Raw genomic sequence first — 17,098 nt, forward strand, 5'->3', positions numbered from 1 at the left:
TTTTTTTTTTTTTTTGTAATATCAAACTATCGAATACATTACAATATTGCTTTTTTAAATAATTAGATATACCTTTGGTATTTCACAAAACTTGATTGAGGTCAAGTTAGGGTTAACTTGATCAATCCATTAGCTATTTTAAAGACGCTTGCTTTCATGTTTTATGTTTATCTATGCTATATTAAAATATTAAAATATTAAAATAAAAAGTTCGATAAAAACATACTCAGATTTTCGTCTCTCTCCTATAACGTACTTTTAATAAAAATGATACGACACGTGCAGGATAATATCTAAATAGACGAGCTATTTTATCCAAAAAGAATTTGCAATCCGAATGACGAGTGAACTCTCCTTGTTTTCCCCGGTTAATAGGTTAATAGTTAATCGTCTAACGATACACCTAACGCACCATTAGGCATATCTAAATCTAAACAAGTTACCGTAAACCCTAACCGTTCTTTTGAGGCAATCTCCACGGCGATCTAAATGGAAACTTTTATTCGTTTTATTTTTCTTTTCGTGGCAGTTGAAAGAAAACGGGGAAACGAAGCCGGTCGTCGACTCTCGGTTCGTCGTCAAGGCAGATCTCGTCCTATTTTCATTTCTTCTTTTCTTTCGAAAAACTGAAGCCTTATCTATCTGAATAATAATAAAGTAGCGTTTATATCAGACATCGTGCGAGCCATTCGAATCACGGCGAGACGCGGTAGCAGTACATTCCTCGAGCATCGCGAGGCTCCCTTCGATTTCTCCTCTATTTTCTATCTCTTTACAACCTCTTCGTCAACGATTCGCGATCATCCCATTCCAATTCTTTCATCTTTCACTCGTTACCAATCACTAAAACGTGAATACCGATCTGTTCTTTCAAAAATATCCCGAAAGCTTCGATCAAGCGTTCTCTTCCCTCTTCCTGTACGGAGAGAAAAAAGAAAGAAATTGAATAATCGACGAAGTCGATGGCCAACCACGATATAAACAGACGTATAGTACTTTATCATTTTCTTTTTTGCCCTCTCTATTCATTTGTTTCTCGATCATAGAAATCGAAGGATCGCTCGTGATGCTCGAGAGCGATTTTCTTATTTTTTGTCAAATGTTATGTTTCGTTTCGTTTCTTCTTCTTTTTTCTTTTTTCGTTCTTTCTTTTGTTCTTTCATATCCAGAAGAAATGTCACAGAGGCCTCGTCGAAAAGCGTAACGCGTGTCCCATGGCGATTTCGTACGGCCCGTCTAACTCGTGTTTATGCGTGGTGTAAAGGTTTATTACTTTTTAATCAAGTATATAGAGCATATCATTTTTAGTCGTAATAATTATATCGATATTGAACTACCTAACCTAATATTTACAAATTCTTCATCATCATCATCATCTTTTTGTTTTTTTTTTTTTTTATTAACGCTCTTGGCACTACTTTTCCTCTCTCTGGTTTCCTTTCATTCGTTTCTTTCTTTTTTTCTCCATTTTTCATTTACACACAGCCTTCCATAGAATCGCGCCGCATCAGTCATTCAGAAAATCCCTTTCCTTTTCGCTTTTCGCGTCACGCGTTCCTCTCAATGATATTACCACGCTCTTCCTCCCTTTCTTTCCATTTCTTCCCTCCATTTCTTCTCACTTCTGGACCCGTTTTTCACACGGATACGTGCTCCACATACATACACACGCACGCACACATGCATACACACATACATACATACATACATACATACATACACAGAAACGCAAACAATTGACGCAAATCATTCACACGCGGATACATTCATTTTATTCTAACGTGTCGCGGTGTTGTCCGCTTCTCCACGTTTTCTCCGCAACGTCGTGTGCCTCTCTCTCTCTCTCTCTCTCTCTCTCTCTCTCTCTCTCTCTCTCTCTCTACAAAGACACGCTCCATCGCGAATTATCGCCAATAAATAATTTACTAAGTCTTTTTCGCAGCGAAACGAAACTCGATGATGAGAAATATCGTCCCGTTGGTCTGTGGTCTCGCGTCTTGGGTCGGCAGCAAACGGGCAGCAAACTCTGTCGGCTTCTAATTGCTACATCGTGTATTTTCCATGGCCAGCTTCCTATCACGTACATTGCTTCATGGTGTCTCGTGTTTCCCCCCCAGGAACAAAACGTGTCACTCTCTGTGTTACTTGTGGCTGGTGCTGCTTTACGGATCGTACCTTTGCGTCTATTCTCTCTTAAATTCTTCATAGGCCTCACTTAGTATTTTTCTTCTCTCTTCCTTTTTTTCTATCGTCTCTCTTTATTTCCATTCTTGTCCGTTCCTTGCTTTCGTACACGCCTCGACTGATTCGTTTTCGATCCGATTCGTTTGGTGCCTCAACGGCCCACCCTCAATTCACCCTTATCCAATCTCATTAGCTGCGTTAATAAACTAACCTTGTCTCTAAATAACTTTGGAATCGTCTGAGATCTAGGCTAGAGACTGGCCGATGTATCGCAAGGTATCGAGCACCGGAAGCACCGAAGGGAACAGACCCACGAAAGCAGCACTCTTCCTCCCTCCTTCTTTCTCTCTCTCCATATCTTCATCAGCCCCCGGGCGAGGACGCTGTTCCAAAAAAAAAAAACCAAGCTGAAGGACCATCCAAAGCTGTGCAGTCCAAAGGAGGATCTACAGCTGCGGCGGTGGTACAAGTAGGATGTTACAGGAGGAGGATCGTTGTATGAAATTCTTCTCTTCATCTTCTCTTCTCCTCTCTCAGGTGGTAGCGTTTTTTATCTGTCGGCGAGATTCTCCGCGCAGCCGATCCACGACCGTAGTAACAACGTGGTAGACGTATTCGTCAGCTGGCCGAACCCGTACGAACGTTTCTCCTGCGAGTCAGTCTTGAGGGATCCTCGACGGGTCGAGAATTCTCGAGGAGGGTAGAACAAGTACGACGACCTTGCTGGCAGTGTCAGAGGCAACAGCAGCGTCCTTGTACCGTGTGTCGTCGACCCGTTCCTCTGTCTTTTCTTCTCGTTGTCCCGCCACGATTTTTGGAATGGCTCGTCGCCTCTTCCACGAGATCCTTCGTCGTCCGTCGACCTCGAGGAATTCGCTGCTATTCGACGTCGTTGGGCTTGTTTGCTGCGTGACCTCAAGCGCTCTTCTTCTTGGCCGTGCCTCGGATCAGACGCGCTGTTTCTGCTGTTGTTGATGTTCTTGTTGCTGACTCTCGTCGGTCTCGCAGGGAACCATCGTTAGGCTGGACAAGTTGCTCAAGTTGCTACTAGATTCGGAATAACTGGACAAGGTAGGTCGTCTGGGCGGCGGCGGCACCACTACGGCGGGCGTCGAGCTCCCAGGACTAGGGAACTTCCGGAACACCCTCAACAAGGAACTGCCGGCGCTGTGGCACCGAACTATACGATCCGGCGCGTCCAGCAACGCGGACTGGCTTCGGTAAGGCGGAGGGCTCTCGCTGTCGAACACCGTCCGGTTTGGTGGTGGTCGCACACACTTCTGGTAGATCTCGCTCTCCTGAAAATCGAACATTTCAGTTTTAACGTAGGTCTTCGCTTCGATTTATTCGTATTTTCAAGAAAATTATTCGAACAATAGGATTTAAATAGAGAGGCCTGTTTCATCGGTTAAATATTACAATAGGTGGATGCACTTTGCGTATTTGATATATTTTCGTGTATCGTGTAGATTCTACGTATTTTCACAAGTGTTTCATACACGTAATCCGATCTTACGAGGTAGATTTTTGGAAATTTCGGAAGCACACGACGATGAAACCAAGTGGAAGTACAACGAAACGTTTTAACAAAATCGGATGGAATGAAACTTTGAAATAATCAATGGAACTGAACTTGACAATTTGCAGTCTAATCTTCCAAACGCGTCATACACGTACGGATAAACAAAAATTTCAATTCCAACGCTCAAACACGATCGATCGTTCGGAAATCCTTTTGGAAGAATTAAGTAAATGCTTGTGGGCGCCCAAACATCCATCCATCAAGAAGGGAAGAACAAAAAAAAAAAAAGAAATTCATATTTGGTTTTCGCAAAAGTGGTGCGCGACACTGTGAGCAGAGTATCGTAAACAACCCTTCGACATACAGCGTCACCAGAGGCGACGTTTTCGTTCGGATATAAACGTGGCGGGACGGTGAAACGTTTATTTCGTGGCAGTTGGCTAAAAATCGAAAACCGATTTCATCTGCGCGTTTCGTTCGCGATCCTGACACCAGTCAATCGAGTGAAATATCTATATCTCGAACGGTCCTCGACATTCGATTCGTAAAATGATGGCACGCTTCTATGAGAAGAGTAAAACAAATTTCACGTACAAAATATTCGGAGGGACGGAAAAGAATTTTACAAGTTAGAAGATACGAGCTATGGATGTTGATAAATTCTTTTAGCGTAAATATAACAGTACATAGAGATGTTTTGGCATATTACGAGGAATATTAAAATTCAGAAGCTCGGTAAATTATTGCAATTATTGCAATGGCAATTTGTAAATTAGTATACGCTGCGTATCGTAACTATGAAACCACTGAAAGACCTTTGATTTTTGTACCGTTGTAACTTGCACGCAAAACACACAACTTAACACAATGAAAAATGTTGCACGATCTGAAAAAAGCCATACTTTCGAAAACTCTTTCTGTCGAGTGATCTTTATGAGAACGATAACATCGTCGCAACTTTTCTAATTATAAATTACTCTATTTCGCATAAAATCCTACAAATCATCAAATCCAAGTCTATAATCCACAACTTGTAACTCGTCGATGTATTCATATTTTTATATATCGTAAATTATTACGTAAGAGGAAAGGAATTCGACGCGAAGACACACGAACAGAGAAAGAGCGAGGGAGATAGAGCAACGTCTTAAGTCGTTCCAAAAGCGTCCTTCTTCTTTTACAAACCTGTCTATTACAACAATGCGTCTTTATACAAAACGCGAAACCCAATCTGCCAAACGTCCTGGCCTTTATCTTAATAGAACAAAACGATGTTTGATAAAATAATATAAAACGAAAAATGTCGCGCATCTAATATTTCCTAATGAAACGAAAGAAAGTTCTGGCACAACCTAATACTTTGGTACACTCGCGTAAGGGCGTAGAATTTCTAAGATTCTAACTCGTGACCCTCGAACAGCGCCGAGAGGGTGAGCGTTTCTGGAACTCTTAGAAGCCTCGACGAGGGTAGAATTCGAATCTCCTTGGGTCGCGCCACCTCCTTCGTGGCGCGGCGAGCACGCGCGCGACGTCTCGACGCGACCTTCAGCGAAAATGGCACGAGATCCGCGGTCACTCGATCGTCTGCGAGCCTCCGAACCAACGATATTTCCGGTGACCCGGCTAGTTAACCCTATCGAGGCCGTGGTTCATCGCGCTGATTTATGCAAAATCATATTTTATATCAACTCGTAAATATTTTTTAACGAGCTCGTTGCACAATTTGACGATAAAAGAATTTTACGTACATTTTTATGCGTTATACGTGCTGATACATCAGTGAATATATGTATATATCTAGCACGCTATGTAGAAGAAAAAAGGAAAGAAGAAGACCTGAGAACATGTGATAGAAGAATGCGAAATAACGGGAGGACCAAAGGACACAGAAAAAATACTAAACGAGACTGGAGAAGGACTGACATAACTAAAAGCAGTAATAGTGAAGAGAAGGGCGATACAAGACGGGGAGGAACGATAATAAGGAAGCACAGCAAGGAGGCAAAAGCCCAAAAGTTGCCATAGTTTTAGAGACAGAATAATTAAGGGAGTGCGATATAATAGAGTGGATAAGAGGGGAGGTAGATATATTAGAAGCGAAATAAGTAAAAGAGATGTAAAACCGAAAGCTCGTCCAAAACCGAAAGGCACGGTCTAAGCAATAATAAATAATAAAATAAATATGTATATATCTAATAGATTTTTGTACATCTATGTATTTACGCATCAACGAATATTGCGTAAATTTTTATTTCTGTAAGATTCGTGTATTTATTTATCTGTCTGCGTATTAACGAATATCACGTATATTTTTATATATCTATGTAAAGAATTCGTAATATGCTATTATTTGTAGTCTGATTGAATGATCCTGAACTAAAGATGAAACTTAGCTAAACTACGTATGAAACTACGTATTATATATCGTTGCACATTACAATGCAATATTTACAACCTATAAACTATCAATCACAAACTTTTATCTTTCTCCTCTGCAATTTAATTTACCAACAAGAACAGGATAATCCATAATAAAATCCTTGATATATTGAAATCTCGATCTTCTTCCAGACACTATCCTGCCTCGATAAATCTCCTTAAGAAGCGAACATTATTTGTTTTCGATGCACAAAACCTTCATTCCCCTCCCCCCCGTCCGTCGAATATTTTCTTCCAGACATTACGCAAATTCGTTTCTTCGTACACACACAATAAACATTTTCTCGACAAATTGAACCTCCATCTTCCTCTGTGTATTTTTTCCTCCAAGATTCAAGCTCATACTCAAGCCTTATACGTGGGCACATACACGTTCAGATTCTCTGGTTATCGCTGGCGCAAACCTTTCGAACGTAATATCACCCACCGCCTTCGCGTCTGGTAACATTTAATATCGGCATATTAATGGCATTAAACCGTGAGGAAGCAATTTTAGCCGATTAGTCGACTGGCTGGATCCAGACGTTTCGCCAACCGGCACCGTTTCCATTCGTCGAACGTGCGGCTCGATTAGCCGGTCGCTAATAAGCGCATTTTCGAGTAGCACCGACCACGTGGGTAATAACGCGTGTAAAAAACGATAAATTTTGCACGGTCCGTGACCCCCAGATAAAATCTACGTTCCCTCGTCCAAGTCACGGCTTTTCACTTAGCGATGTTTCTTCTCTCTCGTCTTGATTGGCTCGAGTAAAATGACTTGGGTCGATATAAATGGCTGGTGCGGTTCTTAGGTGTCGAGCACAAGACTCGTGCTACGTATTCGTTGGCGAAACACGCGTACGCCCTGTTCCAGTGAATTCTGTTTTCGCCTCCGTGTTTAACACCGTGGACGTACGTAGACGGTGTTATTAAAGCGTGCATACACGGTAATTAGCTATGCTGATTACGATGTTTAAGAATTAGTATTTACGACGCGTAGACGCGTGATCAAGAGACACGAAACGTTCCTCGTTAAAGAGAGGGTTCGTTCGCTTCCAAGTTACGTCGTTTCGTCAAGAACGATTCGAATTTCGCGCCTTTTTTACCTAGTCTTCTCAGATTGCAATTTTATTGGTTTCAGGCGAGATGCTTCGGTTCGATGTGTCTGTAAGGTGCTTTTTGGTTCTGCTGTTAAATAGCTAGATTTTATCAGTAAACATGAGAATAAAATGTATATTTAAATAGACAGCAGATGTTTACGCATATTCATATTTTTACGGACATAATTAAATGAAAAATGCGAAACTTAAATAATATATTAATAATAAGTACCGAACTTTGAATATCTTGCAGATATTGCTCTGTATATTTTGGATAGCTGTCATCTATTTCTAAAAAGGATCATCTTTCCTTTCAAACTGTCTTACATGTCACACGTGACTCTGTACTTGTAAGAAATTTTTTCTTGCGTTCATCCAACGAATATAATCAAGGAATATCGTTTCGTGAAGAAAACCTGGGACACCGTGTATAGCAATGATGTTTGCAAGTTGCTGTAAACAGGTTTCTGTCCCGACAATGTGTATCATTATATTTTTGCAATTTGATGGGGGAAACGCGTCTAATTTGCATCGTAATAGGCGGAGATGCATGAAAAATTGTTTGTAAAATGCTTCCTACACGTCCTCCGATCTTAGGATTATCATAATTGTTTCGGATACCGCGATATTATCCAACGTTTTCTGTTGCTCGATGTAGCTCGTTATCCTGGATCATACTCGGCTAACTTTGGCTAATTAGCTTCGTGTCTTATAATTTCAGAATGTTGTGCTGCAAATTGATTGTGCATAATTTCAAGCACTTTTTATATTTAACATAATTGCAATCTCTTCTGGTGATTTTCACGTTATCCTCGTACGTACGTATACTTCTAATCTATGCACATGTAACAGGTTTGCATCGACCACCTATAAACTTCGAGTGTAATCAATAATTCGTTCGACGTCTTTCGTTTCCCATTTGTATTTTTGTTCCTTCATTTATCAGGTATCAAAAATATGTCTACAAAATGAAAGGAAGGTTTCCATGGATTTTTCCACAACGATCGACTTATATCAGCAAATTGACAAGTTACAAGTTACCCTGCAGATTATAGATTTCCCTGTTACGATTTAACAATTTGTCAGCGAATACGATACGATCAGACAATCTCGATACTCGGTGTGAGCTATTTATTTTAAATTAAGTACATTTTATTTCATTTTTACCACACGTGCATCTTATACATTAGCTACTTTCTTTATCGCACGAAATATCAAGCATCGTACACAAACGCGTATGTCTTTTTACGACTTCTATCAGATTCCCTCAATCCAAGCTAACAACTGTCGTAAGATTAAAAAATTCTAAGAGCTGTACATGACACCACAAATCATCGTGAGTAGACTGCACGTGTTTATACCAACCATAACTTTATGAGAAATAAAGATTTGTTGCATCAACTAAATATCATAACTAACGATACACGTATTCTTTCTCTTTCAATTCCTCGAAGAAGAAACATGAACTCGGTCTAACCACTAAATCGTAGTCTTCAAAAATTCCATTGCCCAAAAGCAACCTCAGTCAAAATTCGATACACGATTTCCCTAAACAGCGTGGGTTTCTCTACCACCAACTCTACCATATTCCCACAGCTTTCAAACGCAAACAGAGCGCCGCAAACTTGCCGAGCTACGAAGAGAGAGTGAGAGAGTTTAATTCGGCCAGTCCACGTCGAAACTAGCCACCTAAACCCGCAGGAGCGAGAATAATAAAGAGGAACCCCGTTAAATATTGGAAGACAGTGGGGAACTCACCTGCTCCGGGTCGCGTAGGTGAAGGGCGGTATGTGCTCCGTAAGGACGTTCCTCGCCATCTGGAAGTTGCAGCCGCGGGGGTAGGTCGAGGGCGAGGTCCTGCCGGACACTTCCAGATCGGATCGCCCGGTCTCTCGCTGCGGCGACCATCGCTTCCTGTATCCCGTCAGTGGCTCCTTCGCCGCCGCCGCCACCCCCGCCCATCACGTCACCACCACAGTTTGGCTCACCCTCTAGTCCATCGCCGAGGCCACCATGACCGCTGTTGCCTACCTCCATTCCTGGGCTCACCGACAGCATCTATGGATCGACGAAGACTCTGATCAGTTTACTTTTATATAAAACGCTCGAACAATTATAAGGTCCACACGATATTATAGAAACTTTCGTCACTTTGTGAACAAAACTCCTACGATGATATAATTGTTTGTTCGATGAGTCAACGGGAGTCGTTATACTGCGTTAACACTGCGTTATACTAACATATATTTCCAACAACTATATACGGAAGATATTTATGCTATTGCGTAAGATACAGCAAAAGTAGACGGATTCAGATGTAGACTGCTCGGTCGTTGTGGAACGAGTTTAAAGGTGTTCTGTAGTTCTAGCTCAAGTCCAGAGATCAACCGACGAGATGAACTGAAGTGAATATTTCAAACCAACCTATCCTCCACAGTATGAAGAAAGCGGATTGGCCACACTTTTCGTTAGGAAAGTGAGGGTAACGATCCACGATGCCTATTGGTTATAGCCAACGTTAATGAACGAAGATAGGTAGAGGAAGCCTCCTACCAACGTGGCTCGTAAATGACATTGTTTGTAGGGAAAAATCCCTGGGTTAGGTAAATAGCCGGTTTCTCCGTGATTTGTAAGAGCGCACGATAAATCCAAGGACTGTTCGAAGGACCATTCATAAAACAAAACACTTACAGGATTAGAGATTTCTGCAAGTTAAAGGGACTACGTTGAAAAGATGAACTTTATGGGTCCTTGGGTTTATCGAGGGTCTGAATAACGATACGCGGGCCTTTGGCGGCCAGACAACGAGGGATGACGTGCGGATTGTTTCACGCGACTTAACAATAATATTCGCATCACGAACGTTAGTGGCACGAAAGCCTGTCGTACAGCGCACATCCCGGTTCCATAAATTCAATTCTCCCGCCAATTAATAATATATCAACCACCTGCGATAGCCGCCAGCAAACGCGTTACGAAATAACCAGAGGGACGCGTTTAATGTGGTACGGGGGTGAGCCATTTCGACAGTTGAATATCGTGGTTTTATGGGAAGGAAATTAGTGAATCTAAATTGTTGGCCGATAATGTAGCGTAGATATATGATTCGATCGTATAGCATAGATGTGAGCAAGAAAGTTCGGAAATTCGCGAGTCGTACCTTAAGGGGGTATTCTAGTCTACAAATTTGAAAAAATCGAAAATTGCTCTTTTATATTTCCGAAGTTTAGATATTCAAGAATATGCCCTTAAAAGGATTTTTCAAAATTTCAATTATTCTGTGAGTTACAGCCATTTCTGTGGCGGGGCATCTGCTCCGATCCGACCGGGACAAATGAATCGAATTTTATCCCTTTTTAATGTATTTTTAATTCTCTAATTCGATTGGAACGATGTTTAGGTTCTGAAACCCAAAATACCAACGAATTGTTAAATTTGTTAATATGGACTTTTGCTCCGAAGCACACCCACGCAGGAACGCAGACAATTCAAATTTCCACTTTCCTCGCAGTATGTATTTTTAACGAAGGTTTTATACACATATTGAAAATCTTAAGTATCATAGGAATCACGATTGGTCAAGAAGCTCATGCGTTCGCAGTCAGGCGAGACGAAGTTCGCATCGAGCGCTCTGAACTCCGAGTTTCAGAGGCATCAAAGGACGCCAGCACTGCTTATCTCCATAAAAGATCTTCGGAGAATGAGTATTTTGAAGTAGAGGAAGGTTTCTTGTATAAAACAGGAATCGCCGATTAAGAATATGTAAATATGCTGTAGCATTCTGTGAGTAAAATTGCCGGAAACTTGTCTCAAAACTTTAAACGCGTTTTTCTAGAAACTACTTTTTTCGAGTTGGCGTGCACGATATCTCAAGTTCTAATGAACCGATTTATTTGAAATTTGGTATGAATGTTCTTTAAACAATCCTCTATCGCCTCAACCACGCTCGGATCAAAATTTGTAATTTTACTATTTTTAAAAAATTCGGAATTGCCAAAAAAGCATGCCAAAAAGGAAAATTTTTTTCAAACGGCCGTCATTTTGTGAAAAAATATTTGTTCGACCTTTCCAAGGTTCATGCTATAGCCACATCTATACTAATAAGGAATCCGTTCGGCTTTTTTGCTGCACACGACCAGAAGGGTTGAAATCATGCACGCCAGGACACCCTTTTTTTCTTGGACTTCCCCCACTTTGCCAGCTCATAACTTTGTGTAATTTCGAGTTTCTCCTTTCGGTTAATTTTTTATGTAATCTTAAAATATCAATAAACAAATGATAAAAAAATGGATAGTAAAAATATTTCTTGTTTCGTTTGTACAGAGCTTCAAAAACCGCCCGAAATTCATGCCACTAGAATAGCCCCTTAATAATTTTTTGAAAGAAGGTAAACGAACGTGATAACGTTATCTGTTTTTTGGAAAAAAAATCAGTTTGAATCAATGCTCATTCGGAAATATCTTCAAACAGGGAGTTATGGAAAGTTTCACGTATCACCGCTATTCGTTACAAACACTCGTTTTTCAAATATTATAGGAACAAGAAAGGATTTAAAATTCGCCCGAGCAAGCGTACATAGTAAATCGGCAAAAATCCGTCTGAAATTTCTCAAGGTTTGCTAAAATGCTAAAATATCACGAATTAAAGAGTTGCCGAATTTCGGCTATTAAATCAGAGCTACGAAAATGACGGACTTTGAATCCTCTTCTCTCACGATAAGCGTAATTATTACAAAAAACGAGCAGCTACTTTTTCTAAAATTAATATCGATTTTTATTTAGACAGAGACACGTTGTAATTAATATCGTTTGAATTATAGCGATTGATACAGGTATACAATATTTAATAACGTATTACAAACTGGTAGTTTCAGTGTTAACTTTGATCGTCTCGACTTTACTGAGACTTCTTTTTTGAAACGCACACCACGCTATCGTCCACATGTACGAAGGATATTAAATCGAAGAGCGTCTTCCGGCGTCGGTTTACGATCGGCACGATCGTATCCATGGAATAAGAAACGATACGAACGCAATCCGAATCGAACCATTGCATTGCATCGGATCATCCAACACGTTTGTCGCGAATAAAATTTTCAAGGAACCGGTCTTCGATTTATCGTCAGGATTGAAAATTCGAATCGATCGATCGTAAAACGAACACACCGCCGTTGTAACGATCGGTGGCGATGGGAAATGACAAGTTATGGTCGATCATTAAATGTGTCGATGCGGAAATCTTGGTTGAAAATGTCAAATTTTCGTCGACGAGATAAATTCATGGAATTCGACGGGTTCCCATGTGAAATTTAACAAATTTATGGAATTCTGTGTGAATTTTTACGCTCTTGTACCGGGACTTTTATTTCTTCCAACACTTTCGTCCCTTCTTTCTTCATTCCGAAGGAGAATAATTCAACTCTGCTGTCGATTTTTCAATAAATTACAGCTCGAATTACAAAATTGCGACTCTACGAGCCAACTCTTCGTGAAATAAAACCAGCACGTTGACGTAGATTTACGATAGGTAGATAGCATTTACGATTTGAATTATAAAATTGTAATCTCACGTATGGAAAATGTTTTTCTCGATTATTCCTTTGGAACTTACGCCTGTCGAACTTTCCTCTTGAAATGAAACAATAGAAACAATAGAAAATCGCACCATGTTGTTCTCAAGTTTCGTCTAAAACAAAAACTCGAATAACCAGCCACTTTACGATAAAACGATTAATCTTACGATTGATGCGTAATGCAAGTACGAGAATTTCGATCAAAATCTATACCGTCGTCTTTCGACTCGTTGCAGCTGCACTTTTTCCCTTTCTCGCTATAGTCAGCGTTAATTCACGTTTTCCTAGTTTAATCGTACATTCCGTGCGTTTTGTTTTTTAACAGCGTGCAACGTTAATTCGCCACGCGAGATTTTCATTTATTAATTTAATCCGCTTCGAATCGTAACGAACGTCGGTCGTTAAAGCAACGAACGCCAGCAGAGGTAAAAAAGAGAGAGAGAGAGAGAGAGAGAGAGAGAGAGAAAATGGAGGCACGGGCAAAAAGCCTCGCGTTTTCTCTTTTACTGAAACCACGATTAATCCTTTTCCGCGTCGACCATGTCGAATTCGTCGGGCTCGTTATCGATGTTCGATTTCACGCGGCACCGACAGGTAATTTCCACGGAAAGATCTCGGGTGAACAATACCCGCGCCATATTTCCACGTAGAATAGTTTCGAATGATCGACGTGATCGAGGTTCAGTTCTGCTTGCTGGTAAAAAATATTCCAACATCGAAGATTTCTTTTGCGTGAATTTTTGTACAGTGATTATTGATTTTCTAACGTTTGTATCGTCAGTTTCTTTTTTTCTTCTAATTATTCCGCGATATTTTTGATGTTAAAGTTTTATAGTGGAAAGGGCGTATTTATAGTGGAAAAAAATGTGAAGAATTGAAAAGTTTAGTCGGGCAATCTAATCATAAAGAATTCAAAGGATTAATCGTGAAAGATTGAACAGCAACGAAAAATGTGGCTTTTTGCTTTTTAAAATTATTGCAGAAATTTATTTATCTACTGGCGAAAGCGTTTTAATGGTTAATTATTGATGAACTATAGAATATGTTAATTAATCGTGAATAACAGAAAAATGTGTCTTCGAACGGTTTTCTGAAGAAGAGAAAGCGAAGCGTTGAGATTTGAGATTAGTTTTATTAAAATAAAAATACACCTATCGTTCAGTTAAGAAAGGATCGTTATGGCATTGTAAATTATTACATGCAATTTCCTCTGATTAAAATTGTTTAAATTGACAGCATTTAAATTTCTTTCTCAACAGCATATTTACGTGTGTTGGTTGTAATTCGAGTTGTTCATGGGACCAACAGGTATACAATTTCATGGACTACAGCAAACAGTCGAACCGAGTTTCGATCGGATGCATACGTGTTCAAACTAACTTTAAAATCGCTGTCGAAATGGAAATTCTACGCGAAATGAATGCAATTCACGATACCAATTCTCTTCCAGTTATAATCACTTTACACCTCGAAACGAACGTTTTGATCGTTATAGCGGTTACTTGCCCGTCCCGTTCGATTCATACAAATTGGATGATATCCAAAATTATTCAAAATTTCAATTCGGAATTTCCTATTATATTATATAAACGAGACATCGTGTTCTCGAAAGTTATGTTTAGAGCAACATGTGTTCTAAATGTTGTTCCTCCGCAAATAAATATTCACCTAGCAGACTATCCTGTACCTTGAACTTGAGCCCATTCTATCTGCCAAAGTTTTCCAAAGTCGAGCCAAGAATCCTGCGTCATCGCTCGACCAAACCATCATCGAATCACAAAAACTTCGCTTCATAGTCGTGTAATCAGTTTCTATCTACTATTTTCTACTTCTTCGTAGTTCAATACGCAAAGTAGCTAAAAAAGTCACATATTGACACAGCATCGTATTTACTCTATCGCCGTTTGATAATTTCATTCCATTTGATAATACTTTCAAGCGATTGCAAAATCTTGATACTATACAAATGAGACGTATGTAAGATCCGATAACGTTACATAAGATCTGAAAAGCAATAAAAGTACAAATAGTTCTTGCAGCCACTTTAAACAGAGAACAATAGGCAATTAAATAAAAAGAACATTAATTCGTGTAGATAAATTGATCGAAAATCTTCCTCTTCCTTTCCAGCTTTTAGATGCATCGTGGTCGATCACAATGCAAGTTACGTCATTAGCGCAGTAACTACCCTAATGGTTACCTTTACTAACAGTCTCCTTACTAAACCATAATTTACAATTCTAATTCCCAGAAGATCTAACCCTACCCAATAACCATAAACTAATTCCCCTAATTTTCCAGACAATCCCGAAAGACCTCTAACGTAACTTCCAAGTAATTTCAAGTTAATTTTCCATTGCTTATCGATACGATCGTCTAATCCACCGATGGTTGGGGTACACGGAGCAAGTTACAGATTGAAACGTTCCGCGTAGCTTGATTTTTCAAAAAAAAAAAAAAAAAAAAAAAAAGGAAACAATATACCAACGCTTAAACGATTTATCGCTATCCTATCGAAGGATGGAACAGTTCCAACTAAAAGGAACCAGATGTTCACGATTATCGAAGCAGTCAAAGTGTTAAAGCATTTTGCCTGACATTGTTCACGGTTTGTTCATTCTTATTGGCAATTCAACCACACCGTAGACCGCTGACTAGAGGAATCTATACGATAATAACGCGCAAGGCCAGACGCGACAGCACAGCGGCTAGCCGTCTCCGCGTGCGCCGGTTCGTCTCGACCACGGTAACCAGTCGTCATCGGTGTGCTGTTTCCTCCCTGGGGCCAGCGGTGTTTTGCCGTGCACTGTGCCGTGCACGTATCGCGACATTATTCTAGTCCGTGACGAGCAGGGCAATTGCCCGTGACCGGGCCGACGCGACCGCGACGTATAAATTCCTCGTGTCCGTCATTTCGTGCCCGCGTTCTCTCTTCTCTTCTCTCTGTTTGTCTAGTGTCTCTGGTCTACGCTACTTACGTGATCTATTTGCTACTAAACGGCAGGAAACGTTCCAAGCACCGAATATCGCGCGCGCCCTTGCCCTTTATGCACACGGTCGTCCTATTCTCCTTGCATTCTCCTATTCGTATACAGTGAGAACTCAGCGTATACAATGAGAATTCAAATGCAAGTCATTGCAAGTTGAATGTGAGATTTTGTTTTTATTTTATTTTAGTTTATTTCATCTATTTATTTGTTATTATTTTTTCTTTTTTTTTTTTTTTTGATAAAAGGGAGATCGTGAATAAATATTTTGTAATCGTTTTAATCGCGATAGAATGTTCGCAGAAGTTTGCTATCATTTTATGCACTTGTAACGTCATTTTGTAATTATTTTAGTCAATCATAGTGATAGGTGTTTCAATAAAATTACTTGTGAAAATTGCATCATAACGACATGTGTCGTCTTGGGAATTACATCGAGACGTAACGTAGATATATTTTTGGATTAAGCTTCGTTGAAGTTGGTGTTTCGTGAGTTATGCTGTTACGCAGCGTACTTTTTCCGTACATTGTTATGAGGGAACATAATTTGCTGTATTATGTCACGGTGACACAGGCATCTTCGAGCTACATTGTGGTGCAATATGTTTTGCAACGTGTTTTCACGATTCGCGTCACAACGAAATCTGATGTCTAGATTGCTTAAAATAACTGAAAAATCAGCTACTGAAATTTGAAATGTTCGATATATTCCTATTCATACTTCTTTATAATCTAAATTTAATTCATCGACACGGAACACCATAAGGAACTTATTTTTATAGTTCGATTTGGCCAACTCAATTTTAAACGTAAAAAGAAAAAAAGAGAACGATGTAGAGCTTCGAACTTTCAATACAGGAAAGCAGATAAAAATGTTCAGTTTGTTCAAACCTACCCAAAAACGATCACGTCCCAAAAAACTCCAACACACAAATTTCACTATGTTCGCTATAAACACACATTTTTCAAACACTATACTAAATACACTCGCTAAAGAAACTTCAAATAAAAAGCAAAAAAACAGAATTTGCTCAAAACTATCCAAACACGATCATGTCCTAAAAAGCTTAAGAAACCAAGTTTCACTATGTTCACTGTAAACACTCATGTTTCAAAAAAAAAAAAAAAGAAAAAATAATATTCACAGGAAAAAACATACATAACACTACACCAATAAAAACCTACAAATTTAAAATCTCTCACGATTTACGTTTCATCTCTATGCTCGAAGAAATCGGTACAAAATTCTACAAGAACCATCGAACGCAAACTTTCTCGCGAGAACCGATCTCTGAACCAAAAGCAGCGCGAACGT

At 39.8% G+C, this 17,098-nt stretch overlaps 1 protein-coding gene across 1 annotated transcript in view; it reads right to left on the reverse strand.

The window, feature by feature from the left end:
* Positions 1-1,377: 1,377 nt before the first annotated feature.
* The window catches only part of LOC126925561 (probable serine/threonine-protein kinase dyrk2), a gene marked incomplete at its 5' end in the record, with an annotated part of 179,215 nt that continues 163,494 nt past the window's right edge, over positions 1,378-17,098 (reverse strand). The window contains 2 exons of the mRNA XM_050741249.1: positions 1,378-3,482; positions 8,983-9,282. Coding sequence (XP_050597206.1) covers positions 3,132-3,482; positions 8,983-9,282 — 651 coding nt within the window. The remainder of the gene's footprint in view (positions 3,483-8,982; positions 9,283-17,098) is intronic.

The sequence above is a fragment of the Bombus affinis genome, chromosome 2 (assembly GCF_024516045.1).
Source record: "Bombus affinis isolate iyBomAffi1 chromosome 2, iyBomAffi1.2, whole genome shotgun sequence".
Lineage (NCBI taxonomy): Eukaryota > Metazoa > Arthropoda > Insecta > Hymenoptera > Apidae > Bombus > Bombus affinis.